The sequence below is a fragment of the Cydia amplana genome, chromosome Z, assembly GCF_948474715.1.
Source record: "Cydia amplana chromosome Z, ilCydAmpl1.1, whole genome shotgun sequence".
In the NCBI taxonomy this organism is placed as follows: Eukaryota; Metazoa; Arthropoda; class Insecta; order Lepidoptera; family Tortricidae; genus Cydia; species Cydia amplana.
In genome coordinates, this window is record NC_086096.1 from 14,694,905 (window position 1) to 14,712,973 (window position 18,069).

The 18,069-nt window shown below is 36.6% G+C and overlaps 1 protein-coding gene across 2 annotated transcripts in view; it reads left to right on the top strand.

Annotated features, from left to right (window-relative positions):
- LOC134661162 (mucin-5AC-like) overlaps positions 1-18,069 on the top strand; it is a 36,093-nt gene that overhangs the window by 11,456 nt on the left and 6,568 nt on the right. For both annotated transcript variants that reach the window (XM_063517117.1, XM_063517118.1), the window contains exons 3-6: positions 14,667-15,608; positions 15,698-15,874; positions 15,951-16,597; positions 17,636-17,739. In XM_063517117.1, coding sequence (XP_063373187.1) covers positions 14,667-15,608; positions 15,698-15,874; positions 15,951-16,597; positions 17,636-17,739 — 1,870 coding nt within the window. The remainder of the gene's footprint in view (positions 1-14,666; positions 15,609-15,697; positions 15,875-15,950; positions 16,598-17,635; positions 17,740-18,069) is intronic.

Below are 18,069 nucleotides of genomic sequence, written 5' to 3' on the forward strand. Positions count from 1 at the left end.
AGAGGTTCTCATTAATAGAGGTTGCGTTCTGAGAAATTGCTTTTATGGAGGTTCAAATAACCATTGAAAGTAGATTCTGGGTTTCTGGTCTGTATATTATATAACTTGCACTTTTACACTTAACTACATTAGTTACTGCTTATAATGATTTGGTTTTTTTAAATAATCCCTTGAATTGTAGAAGAAAGTTAAAGCAAAAACTTAATAATACCTACACCAAGTTATTGTACCTATAGCATTAAGTTAAATTTTAATTCTCATTTAAGTGAATGATGTATATTCTTATGAGAATAAATGTCTTAAACCATGAAGTTTTATTGGAATGTAAAAAGCATATTATGTTTTTGATTTAATCAAAACTATTTCACATACTACAGTCTCTGATAGATACCCAATTAATAAATTGAATTCTGGGTGAAGATTTAAAATAAAATTATCACTGCTATTAAAATATTGTTTCTGCTCTCTACAAGTCTACATTATTTCAATAACAGAGGTCTTACATTCGTTTCAATTATAGAAGTAATAAGAACAGCTAAAATAACGGTTTTTTTTTGCACAGTGTCAATTATAGAGGTCTTAGTTGCGATGTAGTTAATTACAGAGGTAAAATTACGAAAAGCACTAAAATCTAAATTTCAATTATAGAGGTTCAAAAATTTCAATTATAGAGGCCTTTTGGTCTCAAGGGACCGGGACCGGACCTTTGGTTGCAATTATTGAGGTTTTGCATTTATCCAGGTGTCAATTAACCAGGTTTCACTATAAATATTCGTTACAGTTCCGGATCAGAATGCATTACGACGATGACCCATTAAATTTTAATCAGCTGATTAACCTTTTGAGCAGTGTGGTGGTATTTATAAGTAGTAGATTTGTAGCTGCGGGTGGTATGTTTGTTAGAGTGGTCGAGTTTGATGCTTTGCACTTTCTACAGTAAACCGATATGTCAAGGGCAGCCGGTGCGCAGCAGCGGGTCACGCGTTGACCCAACACTCGCTAATCGCTGCGGTTACGTAACGAGCCAAACTCGTTGTCCAAATGACACACGGCGCGGCGCTCCGGGGAGACGAGCGACCTATGCTTAATTAGCATAACTAACAACTGTTAATATAGTACTTATCACTCGAGGAATTTTAAGTTGAGAAATCGTTAATGGCTACGGATGTTTTGATACATTATTTAGATACTATTAGCTTCTACTCGCGACTACGACTGCAAAGCTCATTATTATCTGTGATAAAAATAACCAAGCTACATATCTTCACAGGAAATTTCATCTAATCGTTTCAGCTGTTTAATACTGAAAAGGTAACAGGCACATAAAGTTAATTTCGCATTTATAATATTAGTAGAGACTAGTAGAGTTGGGAGTCCCATCCGTTTATATAAGCGACTGCGTTCTAAAATAAATCGTATTAGGGTTAGAAACGTACTTGTTTGTATAACAGGCAAACATTACGAAAGAAATGTTTTTAATAGTTTCAGAGCGGTCGAGCTCGTAGCGGCAAATTACAGGAGCAACTTGACTGAAGTAAGTATTATTATTTTAGCAATTTGCAAACTCATGTTTCAGTTACACTTTTTGTAAAATATAAAACCTTGTTTGCTCAGGCTTCTTCTTCTTTTAGGCTTCTTTCAAAACTAACTTTGATTAGATAATTTTAAAATCAAGTCGGATAAATTGGTAAAAATTATTTTTTTGTCGGCTTGTGCCCACTTTAATAGTTGCAGTAGCCCAATGATAAAATCAATTCAGTGTTGCAACGGCACGCAACTTCATCGTAGCGCGCCTGGAATGCGGTCAGGTCGTACCCTAAATAAACCAGCTATGCACACTTTGGTATTATCCATCCGAGATCTTCGCGTATGTACTTCATAATCTATCAACTATCAAGTATAATTAAAACCTATTCTTGTCCATATAATTGCACGTCATACATGGTCCTTTTCAGGTTTCAATTTTGTTGACGAGTTTTGATACGAGTACGACCTGCTTTTCAAGTCGGTTATAATAGATTAAATTTGTTCAAATTAAAACCTGTAAAATTATACAATTGAGATCAATCGGCTCTAAAATATCGTCGCCTACCTATGTAATAAATATTTATCTACTACCGTCTAGGCTTTGAATTGGTATTTTGGCAGTGTTCCGTCAAGTCGAGCAAAATTCCGCTTTATAGCTTGAGAGCTCAACTCGTAGAAGGTAAACAATATCTATTGGAATGTTGAGAAAGCCGTTACATAATATTGTTTCTATCAAGTTATGTATCCAAACGATCCATCTTCCTTTCAGAAATATCAATTGTGCTGGGAAATTTTAAATTTGTATAGTTTGGCATTGGTCAAGTTAAACGAAGGTTGGCTACTATTATCTACTGGTCGTTAAAGTATATCGAAGAAAGTAGATGCATAAAAAACGTTCACAAACGTGTGCATGTCACGCATACCTACTCTAATGTAACATCTTCATATCGTGACTACACTGACAGCCCATGAGCCGGTGAGCAATTAAATAATGAACAGATAGATGTGGCGAAAGCAAAGGGTGCATCTCTATGGATCATCGTTTTTTAACAACTATAAAGGAATTAAAAGTTTTGCCAACCTATATTTTTAATATGTTTTGTATCTAACGAGTTGAAACAAAAATAAAAACACTCTTTTGGTGAAATCGATTGTTCCACCAGAACAATCGATTGTTGTTGAACCAGAGCAGAGTCAAATCAGTCACGAGGAAGACGACTTTTAGTATAATTACACACCAAATTATCTTTAATAGGTAGTTGTCAATGGCACATACTTATGTATGAAAATAATTAATAAGTAGATATTTTGATGTACTAAATTAACTATATAAATAAACAAAATGCAATCAGATCAGAATTACTGAAACTCTTTTTTGAAGGCTGTCTTAATATAATTTATGACACAAATGTTACCTATTATTAGTTAATGAGGGTTGTTGAAGTATCCAATGAAACGTATGCCTATTTCCTATTATTCCAATATACTAAGGCCATGCTGAGTCAGAGAAACAGTGTTATATCTAACCTTATACTTATGTATAACTAAGACCCATCATAATTCATTTTCATGGCTTAAAATATCGTAAGTCTTAGTCAGAAAACTGACAATTGAATTAAGCTCGTTGCGTCAGTGACAAGTTGGTGACAATATCCGGCGACGCTTTACATCAACGTAATCGTATATTTATGTGCGTCTTCATATTTTGTAAGCGTCACTTTCGGTCTCAACAGTTTCACTTTCCTGCCGATGACCTTTCAAGGAATGCAAAGCTATGTAACAGATTACTAAAATAAAACCACTGTTAAGTCAACGAGGGACGGTCTGGAACTTGTACAACATCATCTGCGATACAGATGTATAAGTATGATGCTGATAATATAAATGTATGACGTTCTTCTTCGAAAGATACATACTATATACTTAAGTTCATACAGCCCTACTATTATTGTTATATTCGAGAGAATAGAGATATTGCTAATTCCTTACGTTACTCGTGACAAACTGAATCCGTCATTTTCTCATTTAACAACAAATTATTAACATTGAACCAATTTACTAGGTACTTTATAAATAGAATTGTTTACGTCACTGTCAGCTTGTTGCTGTCGTTTGACTTTGAAAATAAGTGAGTTATTGCCTGCAAACAATACTATATTAATATCATGGTGGGGTTTTACAAGGTATAGCAGGTCATTAATGTAGATAAGGAACAGGAAAGGCCCCAATATTCATTCCTGCAGTACACCCATCGAGATCAATGACTCCGGTGACCGCTGCCCATTCACATCGATCCTTTGTATGTATTCAACCGTGCAAGTAGGACTTAATTACTTAAATTAAGTGCCGATCTTCAACTTCATAGTAGTACAGTTTCAAGTAGCTTTACCACGAGGTTGTCACGGCCTAGTCTCTCATCTTGCTCGTACTATAATATTAGTGCGAGCGAGATGTAAAGAAAGTAAGTTACGCAGACAGTCAGTGAAGCTTGTGGTAGCCGTGCTTTCAAAATCACAGAAGATACTTAAAGCATCCCATGACTCCTTTCCAGACATCGAAGGTCTGTTAAATTGACTCAAGAGTTGATGGCACTTTTGAGAAATGTGGCTTGATTCAAATTTTTATTGTTTGGATTGTTTGGGAAAACCTTGTAGATTGGTGCGGCTGGTTAAAGCAAAATTATCGTAACCAAACAAATTTCTTTCGATACTAGTACAATCTTATATATTATATTACGAATAATAAAGTGTCTGCGTAAGTTATTAAAATATTTGTAAAATTAATGACTTCTTATCAAAGTATTTCATGAAACCAACATGAACTTTGATCATTGATCAATCACAATAATTATAGGCACCGTTACAAATATTCTCACGTTTTTCGGTTCGCATCATTTACTCGTCTCCATAAAAGTTCTTGCTTGCTTGGATTACCAAATTAATGGATATTTTTTTATATATGTTCACCTTACGTAATAATTAGGTAAATTACCAAAAAATATTAAAGAGCAAGACAAAAATCTCAGATATAAATATATGAACTTTATTAAGAACATGTTTTTGAGGTGTGATTGGAGATGTACGACGTTACACGACTGCACGTGTCAAAGTGGAACCCGACCGCAGGCTCTCATGGCCTGCCGGGTTTGGCTGATGTACACACGTGTCTCGACGGCAGGCTCACTGGATCGGAACGCATTTCCCATTCGCTCTTCCCACGTCCGCTGGGACAAGTTTAGCTGGCTTTCTTCGATTCGTGCTATCACTGTACTGCACTTTCTGACATAAATGATTATATGCTGCGCTTTAAATAATTTCAATTAGGCCTTAGGTTCCATTTTAGGCATAGACTTGTATCTCAATATTTACCTTTCTAACCGACTTCAAAAAAAGGAGGAGGAGGAAAAAAGGAGGAGTTTGATCGTATTATTTTATATGCATTTTTATGTTTAAATGTAAAATGTATAGTTCAGATCGGACCATTTTTGTCAAAATCCAGTTCTGACGAACCGATCCCTGAGTAATTGAGGAGACTCCTGAAAACATATAATAATAATAATAATAAGCCCCGCTGCCGGCGGCAATCTAGGTTAGGTTTTTTATAATGTGTTTATATGTATTTTTTATTGTTTTGTAAGTGTTTTTATATTTTACTTTTATATTCATATTATAAATCACCTAGCCTAAGAGTTCAACTAAATAAAGAGAATAATAATAATATTTGAGCCTATATACGTCCCACTGCTGGGCACAGGCCTCCTCTCATGCGCGAGAGGGATTGGGCTATAGTCCCCACGCTAGCCCAATGCCGATTGGGGACTTCACATACACCTTTTGAATTTCTTCGCAGATATATGCAGGTTTCCTCACGATGTTTCCCTTCACCGGAAAGCTAGTGGTAAATATCATATGATATTTCGTACATAAGTTCCGAAAAACTGATTGGTACGAGCCAGGATTTGAACCCGCGACCTCCGGATTGAAAGTCGGACGTCATATCCACTCGGCCACCGTCGCTTTTTAAATCATATAGGCATTTAAAATAAATCGATTTTTAAATGTTTACTAACAAACCAAGCATTTGCATTCAATAAAGTGCAATTTAATAAAGCGGAGTTGCTGATGAAGATCAGAACGGAACTCTTCAACGACGCGTATTTCATGTTTGGTGTCGGTCTTTTCGTTAAACTTGAATAATTTTTTAGGGTTCCGTACCCAAAGGGTAAAAACGGGACCCTATTACTAAGACTCCGCTGTCGGTCCGTCCGTCCGTCCGTCTGTCACCAGGCTGTATCTCACGAACCGTGATAGCTAGACAGTTGAAATTTTCACAGATGATGTATTTCTGTTGCCGCTATAACAACAAATACTATAAACAGAATAAAATAAAGATTTAAGTGGGGCTCCCATACAACAAACGTGATTTTTGACCGAAGTTAAGCAACGTCGGGCGGGGTCAGTACTTGGATGGATGACCGTTTTTTTGCTTGTTTTGCTCTATTTTTTGTTGATGGTGCGGAACCCTCCGTGCGCGAGTCCGACTCGCACTTGGCCGGTTTTTTTTAAAGTACTTACGTTTTTGTCAAGGTCCACTTCTAATGATGGATTCCATGAGGAATTGAGGAACCTCCTCATATCATATCTTAATGTATTTGGATTGAAAACTTGATACCTACGTACAAAAAATAAGAAATACATACATCAACATTTGAAATTTAAAACGTTTGGCCAGAGAGGCACGAATTCCTCAGAATACTGCGTCACTCCCAGGCTATGTCACTCCTAACAAAATCACAAAACTAAAATTTGTAAAATCACTACATAGTATAAAACGAAGTCGCTTCCCGCTGTCTGTCTGTCCCTATGTATGCTTAGATTTTTAAAACTACGCAACGGACTTTGATGCGGTTTTTTTAATAGATAGAGTGATTCAAGAGTTTATGTATAATTAGTTAACCCGTGCGAAGCCGGGGCGGGTCGCTAGTAAAAACTAAAAAAAAGAAAACGAGACCGCAAAAAGGATGAAATGAAATAATATTATTCCTTTTTAAGTCGTTTGTTTTTAATTTATTATAAGAAAATAGCTCCTCGGGCCGAATTGTAGGTTTAAATATTGAAAACAACACTAATATTTCATACATATACATTATCTACTTATCACAACTTAAACCAATTACCTATCTAAGTATCTACAATCATATTCCCTTTTTTTTTCAGCGCGGTTCTAAACAATTTTCCTTAAAGTCTGGTTAAATTAGAGTTTCTTTGTTTCTAGGTTTTAGAACGCAATAAAAATCGTTGTGAATATTCTAGTGTTAGATGTCATGCTTTTTAAGTTAGCACTAAAATCAAAAGGGTGTGGTATCTGGCCAACTCAGGAGTCGTGATCGTTCAGCCGGCTTGCCTTACCTACGCTAGGGCTTGCAAATATTCGAAACTTTCAGATATTCGAATATTCGACTTTTTCTGACGACGTATTCGAATATTCGAATAATTATTCGAATATTATAAAAAATAAGAAAAGGAACGACAAATCGGTTTATTATCGTTTTATTCAAAAGCTTTTTACACATATTGCTAAAACTAATGATATTTGGCAGAAATCCACTTAATTGACTAGATTTTATCATCCTACTATTTATAAGATGCCCACATTTATAAAAACAAGTAAAACGCCAAAATTAGACGTATTTAATATTTCTAGATAAAACTTATTATAAATGCGTCGTTGCGTGAAATAATATAACTTTAACCATCCAAGCACCTAGGTATGTAAGATATTTTTTTTAGTGGGTAATTATTTTCCGATTTAAATTAACCTGTAATCACTCAGAGGCCTGTAAAAAGGCCTTTAATTTCATTGTATTTTGAATCTTTATTGACTTTATTTGTTTTGGCAAGTTATTATTCCTAATGGTCGGCTAATTATATAATATTGGAATATTTAAGGGAAAAAGTTAGTTGAGTACTGGGTGGATTATTCGTCAGCTAAAGGTGCATGGTTAGATTACCAAGTTGGGCAGGTTTGGTATGATTAAATTTGAGAATTGCGATAAGTGGCAAGGTTTAGACTTCAAAAATTCGCTTAACGTAGCGTATTTTTGCGCGACGTAGCGCGTTAACGTATGTACTGAATAAACAGAATGACCCTTTAACTTAAAACTTACGCACCGTAAAAATAACATACTTTTTGATTTCGTTTTCTTTTAAATTGAGTTAGATTTCACTGTATTCACGAAGTCTATCGAGAGGAATACAGTAAAAATATTATTTCCTTCGTATTTGGGTACCTACCGTTCCTCATTCACTGTAAATACCCGTAAAACACAGAAACTGTAACTACAGCGGATGACATAGATTTTTTTATAGTAATAAAAAATATTCGAATGTTCGAAACCTGAGCGGCCGAATATTCGAATATCAAAACAGGTCGAATATTCGACAAATTCGAATATTCGAATATTCGAATTGCAAGCCCTAACCTACGCACACACAGTTCCTGTTTACGAAACGTGTTCACCCGGCATTGTGGTAAAAGTTGATTTTCCGCTTGAGGAAGCATACCCATTCAGCAAGTATCAAGGTGTCTATCCATCACGTCCATGACTACCAACCCCTATTCTTGTACGTACCTATTTATTTATTTAATTTATATGCATTATATCACACATTTAAAGAAATAAGTAGGTACAGCAACAATTGGCAGATTAATTTGTTTATCTATAGGTACTTATTTAGTTGTGTTCGATTTGTTACCTATAGTTCTGTCATAAAAATCAATATCTGGGAGACCGAGCTTTGCTCGGAAAACATGTAAAAACTCGAAAATGCGCGTTTTCCCAGAGATAAAACCTAGCTGGATCGATTTTTCGCTAGAGCCGTTCCCGAGATCCCCGAAATACATATATATACATATAAATAAACAATTATACAAGAATTGCTCGTTTAAAGTTATAAGATAAGATATGGCCTTGCTGGGTTACGTTTGGTATTGGTACTTACAAGTTATCCTTAAGTGAACAACAATGCAATTCGTAATGTTAAACGGTACTACAGTTCGTCAACCTTACAGTTAGTAATCTACTGTATTACGGTCACGTAACAATTAACACTCGCGGCGTGATTAGAACTATAATAGGATAGTTGTAACGCTGGTTAACCTTTATAATATGCGGATTGGAACAGCCAAATACCGAAAAGAATTTAACAACCTTTATAACATTTATAAATACTCAATTGAGTTACTAAATTAACCTTCAAATAGACATTAACATATTTATAAATGTAAATTTTTTGTTTCTAGTTATTTTGTCAAATGCCGGACAGTTTTTGTTTACCCATTCTTATGTTTCGAAATTGCACATAAAATTAGGGTAAATCATAAAACGTAAATTAAATTAATTAGATAATTTTGGGGATTTCCTATAATTTTACATTGTGACGATTCGTTTTCAGGTGGTTTTTAATCTGTGCCAAGCGAAGGTTTTGTTTCATGTCATGAACTGCAGATTGCATTCAATTGCATACCAAATTAGGCGGCTGTATACAAAGTTACTCATTACAGTCTCATAATAGTGCTAAGATTGCCGAAACAAATGAAGTTGCGGCTCTTACTAAATTTTACGCACAATTACGCAGTGAGACGTAGCCAATGTTACAATATAGTTTTAACGATATTTATGTCTCATTTTAGAAATCGTTTTTAAATGAATATTAATAAAACTTATATTTATACTAAATAATTATGTTAGCGTTCAATAGCCTCTAACGACGAGATTATGATTCGAATTCGAACGAAGGACTTGATGTCCGCTTGCTGTGTAGATATTCCGCTAGCATCCCGCCGTCGCCGCACGGTATGCGGCGCACGTGCCGTGCCAACACGAAATATAGCCACTACACACCGCACTGCAAGAGAATTTTTATTACATCCTCTGATTCATAGGTCATTCTTACTTTTTATTCGAAAGTAAAAACAATGCAACGCACCAAGCGCGTTGAACAACTTTCTGTGACCACACATTATCTAATTGTAAATGTTCGGCATTATTTACCTCTAGTGCCGCAAATTTTAATATAATACGTATAAATTGTATTATTACATATGTCCCCAGTCGATCGACGCATCTTTAACGCTGGCAGCAATTAATAATTTTCTCACAGCGTCTGCGTAATGACCAGTTACGTTAATGTGCACACTCCTCCCTATCACGTTTATATTACGTACATACATTGTATTACACCACACAATTGCAGTTATTTTCTCTCATTATTACGGTGTCAAGTTAGAATGAGGAATAGACGAAATTCATGAAAACATGTGAAGTTTTATGCAATCACCTAAGTCCTTTTGTTGTCAGTTTGCATCGGCCTATATGGATCCAGTAATAGTTGCCTGATGTAGCCTCAGTAGTATTAAGTTGGCAATTTAAAGGAAATTAATTTCATTTTACGTATTATGCGGATGACGTCAGAGCAAGATTTACATTGTTTTGCCATAATAAGCGGTTTAATGAGGCAAATATGTATAATCTGTAAGAATAGCGGCGTGTGCTGGTGGTGGCCCGACGCCGGCGCACGTTCACCCGCGACCTCGCGCCGGCTCCCCCGAGCGGACCTTGTGGCAGGACACTGTACAGTTATTGTCTCCAACCAATATCGCCTTGATAGAAAGATAGAAGCAGGAAATATAACTTTGCGGTCACGTATATAGAATCTCGACCTGCCTTTTCTGTAAGTAGACGACGTGACCTTTGCGGCGGTTGGAATTAACCGGCAGTGAATCAAACCGGCCACATTTAGCGAATACCTAATCGTTAACTGCAGGTGCCAAAGTTTGGAGCTGGTGCTTACAATGACACCGAACTTTCGTGACTGAGCCCAATAAATACTTTAGTTCAACTTTAGTTACTTTACAATCGTATCTATACTTACGAAAGTCACTTTATTATGAAACCTTTCTCAATCTATTTTTTTGCCTTTTTCGAACCTTGAACACTTTGCTAATCGGCATAATCAGACAATAATATTTCATGCACAACTATTTCTATAATACTTAATCGTTAACTGTTGGTGTTGCAACTCAATTAAACGAGAATTGAATGCCAGAAATTTAAGTAGCTGACCGTGATAATTTATAAAACTTCATTAATCTTTGACATGCTTGTGTGGTATAGTGGCTACTTACCGCGACTTGACAAATATTTTAATGATAACTGGTTGATTGTATAATGGGTGTTAATGTTAACACCCGGATAGAGAAATTATTCAGATCCGGGTTTCTCCGTACAGCGCTAATAATATTACATATAATGGATAATCACTGTTAATCGTTTCCAGATCAGTAATCGGTGATTACTTAATTAAGATTAAAGTGAAACTAACTTAATTTTTACCTTGAAATATAACAATTTTAAATAAACCGACAATCTTCTACAATTTCTACATCCTTATTCTTACTAGTTTATGTTTATTGTACTCGTATAGAATGGGAATTATATTATAAATATATTACGAATAATAAACCAATAAACCTTTTAAAAATACTTAATACGCGAGTTCTTACGTTTCCGATAGGTTTTTAAAATGCTACTAAATATTAGACTTTTTCCTATATTTTATCTACTATATATATCCGAGTATACATTTTGTGTGGACTATCTTCTTACGAGCAAAAGAACAAAACGTAGACTTTATTTTAGTATCTTTATTTTAGGTGTCAAATATTACCTATGGCGTATGTTAGGTGTACCTATATTACTGAACCAAGATCTGCCTTTCCTTATATGTACCTGACCTATTTGGCCAAAATGTTATATAAGTACATATTATTGCGTTTTAAAATGGTAGGTAGAATCGGAACATATTTTTATATTGGCCATTTTAGGTTTGTCTGCAAAACTTGCAAAATCCGTAGCTACTTATACATTAGCTGCGGAAGCAAGTAGGTACCTATCCACTCGCAAGCTATCGTGTGAGAAACGTGTTTGGTCCTTGATCTACTGCCGCCTGTAAAATAGCTCCCACGGATAACAATCGATGTTTCTGCTCAAATACGTTCGATTACGGTGATGCTGGGCCCGACTCGCGCCGGTTCAAATATTTTGATATTTGAAACCTGTTACGGTTTCGACTTCATTATATCACCTCTAAGAATAAAAGATGTATGTATTTTTTTAACTTAAATATTTAGCCAATACGGATACGGTTGAAAGTTTTTTTTTAAAGATCTGACAGTTGACAAATTGTTTATACGTCGTACCAAAATCACATACCGGTCTACACAGTGTGAATGAAATGGAATACTATTTGCACTGTTGTGTGTTATGTAACATCAGATAAATATTATAATATAATGTGCGTTTGATCATAAATATTAATATAATATAATCGGTATTGAATATTATTGTAGGTTTCTGGATAAGCATCCTTACAGGGGCTACAAGCGTTAGGGAACGCTACGGCGACGCTACGAGTTCGTAGAGGCAAATAAATTCAAATAGGTTGTTCAACATTTAAATAGGTCGGTTAGGGTGGAATCACATCTGTCAGCATCGCATCGCAGCATCGCATGCTTTCAGCTTTCCGATGCGTACGCATCTTCATACTAACGAGCGATTTCTCATATATAAAATGCGGCTCGATGCTGACAGATGTGATTCCACCCTTACGCGTCCCAGTAATAACGTTCATAATGTTCGCTTTATTTCTACCCAGAAAAGACTATATTGCATTATTATAACTAAAGATTATATTATTAAACAAATTCAGATATGTTTAAACTGTTAGCTGTTATTTACAATGTAATGATATAAGATAAGTAGCAACGATTTGAAGTCAAGTGAACGAGAATGCCTATTGCCTACACTAAAAGGACAATTAGCCGAGTTGGTAACTTAATTAAAAAGCATAACGAGCTTAGCCTTGCATTTACTAGCAGTCAGAGCATTGACCAATCTCTAATTTAGAATTGTTTATTTACATCTAACTTAGGTAGGAAGGTACCTACTTAGAAGAACCTTGACGCGTACAAGTTAATAATGTAAAACATGGAAAATATTTCGATTAGTTTAAATTACTCCGTAGTCTAAATGCCCCCTCTGCACCTTACTTATTTCAATTGCATTAGACGCCATTAAATGACGTAGATGGGTAGCTAATGAAAAAAAAAACATGTAATGGATTTAGGTAACATTTAATTATATGTAATTACCTACTTACACCGATGACTATTAAGTGCTTCTGGCTTGAGCGTACGGCTGTACGGCGTAAAAACAAGATGTCGTGATTCTAATGCCTGTGAACTGAGACACACATACATATTGTTTGTTGTTGGACTTGTAAAGAACTAAGACTTATACTTAGTATAGTACAGTCGATGCCCTTACGTAGGTATAGGTATCGTATCCACTTTTCTATACAGTTAGTACATATCGTCGCTATACTTACTCAACCTCATATCTGCAACAATCATTTGATGGAAATGTCGCTTTTCTTTCATTCGGAATACGGGTGTTTTTGTCATCAAATGAGTGTTGCAGATACGAGGTTGAGTAAGTATAGCGGCGATATGGTGACGTGGGTACTAAAGTTGGGACCCATACTAAGCTGAATGTCGGATCTGATGTATGTTTAGCTTCACAAAAGTGCGGTGTATAGAAAGAACTTCGTAACTCGTTCGCGATGAATTGATACTCGTACCTGTGTCAGTATAAGTACGATCACATAGCCTTGCGATCGGTGCGACCTTACATCCAGTGAAATTGAAACTCTTGGAACCGGTATCGCATATACCGGTCCGGTTGCACCGGCGGAATAATTATTATCGACTATCGAGCTTATTTTAATACCTACCTATTTTATAGAATAACGATTAAATGAAAAATGAGTTATATCCAAATCCACAAAACACGTTCGTTTACATTTACGGTTAAGTATAGTAAATAAAATATATTTCGCATTTAATAAATAATCAGAATATATTTAAGTATAATGGTGGTAATAATGGTGTCAATATCGCGCCCATCGCTGGTGTATACGTATGCCGTATCGTATCCCACCCTCAGTTCCGCGTGCCGCTGCATGACTGTAGCAAAATTACGCGGAAGCAATTTCTTCCGACTTCAATAATTGGATTTATAATCCTAGTGAGCGCGATATGGATCATCGCTGTTTAAATTTTACTTTATAAAAATAGGAGTAAGTCTACATATTATATAGGTATTTACATATACCTACTTATAGTATTTATTAGGTACTTCTAACTGCACGATTTATAATATTATTATAGAACATTTTGGGTGCCTAACTACTTAAAATAAAAATGTGTTAACATTTTTACAATGTCTCCTCTGGAAGTTAAAATCTACTTGTTTATTTACTGGGTCGCATCAAAAATTGAATAATGCTCACCTGTCGAAATCAATTTTTTTTTAATTCTCGGAGGCGGCAGTGCTAACGAAACTTGTAAGTATTTTATTTTTACAACTCGAGGTTAATAGACAAATAACTATTCGCAAAAACGCCGCAATGTGTAATTCCATACATCGCGTGAGAATCTCTATAGGCGAAAGTGTTAGCGATGTCACATTACCTCATCGATTTGCACTTGTGTGAAATTAGTATTCGTAATAAACACCCACGCTCCGATTTTCGCTAACATTTCTCACGACCACATCACTTATTTCCAACAGTGTATTGCAATGTTCGACTTTAGTCACCCAGAATCATAAGATTTCTCAGTATTTCTTTGCGCACTTTACTGCAACTGCATGTCAGATATTTTATTGATACCTACGTATGTATACGCAAATGTGCCGAAACGTTACGAAAGAACTTAGACATTTAAATAGTTGTTTCGCGCGTACGTATGTAAGCAGTGCATAAATTACACCGTCGACTCCAGCGCACTTGACATATCTGTTGGAATGCTAGCGAAATCGCGCCAAGCGCCGGGACCGGAGTGATGAAATGTGGATGACTCATTCTTTGTTTCGAGGCGCGGGGCTGCGCGGCTGTTAAGGCGCAACAGCCAGAGATGTCATCTTGCTGACTCATAAATTGTTGGATCTTATCGCTAGAACATTACTTTCCCATGGTATTTATCTATCTATTTTAAAATGTTTCCGTTTGTTGTTACAGATGTTTGCTAGTCTGCACAGTCTACCAAGCCATGGCTGAGGTACAGATTATTACCGAGCCTCGACAAGGTGAAGAATATGTTTTAGTCAGCGCGGGTCAGCAAGGCCCAATAAGACATTTTGAAAGCTCGCATAAGATTCCCGAAAAACATCCATCACATCGAAATTTTAGACCAGAAGATGATAAGAGTAATAAAAAAATAGTCAATGGTAAAGTTGGCGGTAAACACACCTCAGAAGGTATTGTATCAATCGAAGAAGATAAAAGAGTAATACTTAAGAAAGTGCAGAAAGGTAAAATAGCTGAATCAATAGAGATCGATATCCCGGTATCTAAAATAGAAGATATTAAAATTAAAGAGAATGTAAAAAATGAAGATATTAACCCAAAAATGAAAATAGAATTAGAAGCCATGTCCGAATCGGGAAAATTAAGTGACAAATACCATACGACAACACAAAAACCTATATTAACTACTGCACCTCCTGCTGTAAAGAAGACTTACGACTATATTCCTATCAATTTCGATACCATAGATGATATAAACAGTGGCTTGTTGTCATCAAATGTAAAATTAGAACCGGCGGGCTCAGAGCAGAAACAACACTCTCGCATACAAATCAAAAAGGGACCAAATGGGCAGGATTATGAATATGAATACATTTACTACTATTATGACGAAGATGATGAAAATAAAACCTCTTCAAGTACTGCCGCACCTGTCCACAATTCTCACGACGGCCCTCAAAAAGCAGAAGCTGATAACCAAATAGGCAAAGAAACCAAGGCCAAGAATAAGTACAGTTCTATAGACAGGTCTGGTGCAACAACTGTAGCTACATCTGACAACCAAAATGAGGTTCTGCCAGCATCCGGAAGAGGCCGACAGCGAGGACGCACGATTGCACCTGCGGCAGTTGAAGAGGAAATTGAAGGAGATAGGTAATAAACAATTTATTAAAACCAGATCGTATTAGTATTACGAATATTTTATTATTATTTGACTGACGCATTGTTCTTTAAAATTGTAGATTACCATCGAGCACACGTTTCCCACCTCGCGGACGCAACTTGACGCCTGCCAGTTCAACCACTTACGTCCCAGAGGTTTCCTCAGAAACAAGCAGGCAGCGAGGTCGACCGCAGATCGACAACGTTGCTGACGAGTCTATTGGCCAAACTAGGAGCAGGACCCGAGCGCATATAAGGTATGCGTTTTGTTTCAAAAATATGTATTCTACATTATAATATGTGTACATGTAAAATGTTTTTTTTTTCTTTCAGGCGGCCTAGCTCAGAACTTGTCGATTTAGACAGCTTTAAGACAAACTCTGGAGACATTCCTTCCCAATACAAAGAGCCACCTACAAGATATTCCTCCGAAAGTAAAACATCTACTGAGATACCTGAAGGTGTACCTACCAAAGACCCCTCGCATGCCAAAGATTCAGTACGGGAAGGGCACAGCTTGTCAAGCGGAATTAGATTCCAAGAAATAATCGACGACTCCAAACTTCCCTCGGACTACAAACAAACGACCCCATATGAACAGGACACCACGGAATATACAACGATGACTGCAATGGAGAAGGTCGCTCTCGACCTATATGCTTATTTAGCAGGTGAAAACTTGAACAACGATGTCAACCCAACTGTCGACGATCTCGGTTTTGAGGGTACCACCGCCGCTGACGAGGAGTCATCCACAACAGAGGCTCTCAGCACAACTGAAGAGGCGACGACGCCCACAACAAGCACGACCACCACGTCCACAACCACGACGACCACCACGACCACACCGGCCCCCACCACCACGGCCGCGCCCACACGGCCTTCCCGTTTCAAGGGCCGGCCCGGTGCCCGCGCGCGCCTCTCCACTACATCCAGCGCACCCACCGAACCTCCCCAAGAATCTTCTACAAGAGCTAGAGGTAATTACACGTAATGACAACTATATACATATTTATAGGTACTTAGTCGATGTGGTAGAAGATTAGTCTCTTCGATATATGTTTCCTTAGAGAAAGTTCACTAATGACAAGTGAACAAGTGCAGCTTCCAAAGTTCAAAGCCTAGCGCCTTCCAATGAGTTTCTCGTGACTTATGTACGAAATAACATTTTCATATTTAAGTAGGTAAATATTACCAGTTGCTTTTCGGAGAAAGAAAACATTATGAGGAAACCTGCGCTGCATTGTAGGTAGGAAATAAATTCAAAGGTGGTGTGTTAAATCTCTACTGCAGATTAAGCTCACGTGCGTTGGGACTGCTATTATAGCTCAATAGCAAACCGTCTAACACAAGCAGCATCAGTGGGGCGTATATATTTGTATAAGGGCGTATAAGTATTATCTTATTATGATTATTAGTGCTGTTGCGATGTCATTTTGTTTTTGCTATGCGACTGTTTGATTTGCCACGCTAATGTTTTAAGCGCATACTAAATCTTATACCTTTAAACGAGCAATTCTTGTTTATTTATTTATTTATTTATTTTTATATATACTATATATTTCGGGGATCTCGGAACGGCTCTAACGATTTCGATGAAATGGTATATATATAGGTCTTATCTCTGGGAAACACTCATTTTTCAGTTTTTATATGTTTTCCGAGCAAAGCTGGGTCTCCCAGATATTATTTATTACGAGTACCTATGCATATTGTTTTAAACTAGCATATAGGCTAGTGTAAAAGTAGTGTGAATGTAATCAGTGGGTTGAATGAGTAATACTAAGCATAGGTGAAAGGCTAAAAGGGTTATTGACTTTACCGTTTGGTAATGATAAATATGATGGGATAATATGATCTCATATGATGGGAAGTCAAGTCAAATGCAAACAGAAAGCTTGTTTGTTATGTATTTAGTAACATATTTCTAATGCTTAAAATAATATTTTGGTTATTTTTCTAAATACTGTCGGAAGTAGTAACATTGTAAAGTAACAGGGCATGTGAATTGTCACCAGGTCGGTTCAGCAAGCCAGGCGGCGTGCGCAAGACTACCGCGGCAGCACTCGAAGCGTCTACGCCCGCCCCTGCCCCTCTAGAGAAACCTGTGTCGCAGCCCAAGGTACGGTATACAAAAATATTATTACATTAATAACTAATTTATTCTAGAAATTCTCGTCATTGTAACGTACATTGTATGTGTTTTACTCGCATTACTAATTGCCTGAGCGAACAATACGCAGCGAATGGAATTATGTTGATTTTCATATTTGTTTATCATTAGACAGTTCTTAGCGAAACCCAATCACTAACGCTGGCTGATTTAGTTTGCATCATGCCCATATCTAATGAAACGGCCAGCCGTGACAGGTTTTGAGTCTACTGGAAAACCTGTATCTGTATCTGAAAGTTCTAACCGACGTGTGATTGTGAGAGGGGTAATACATAGAGA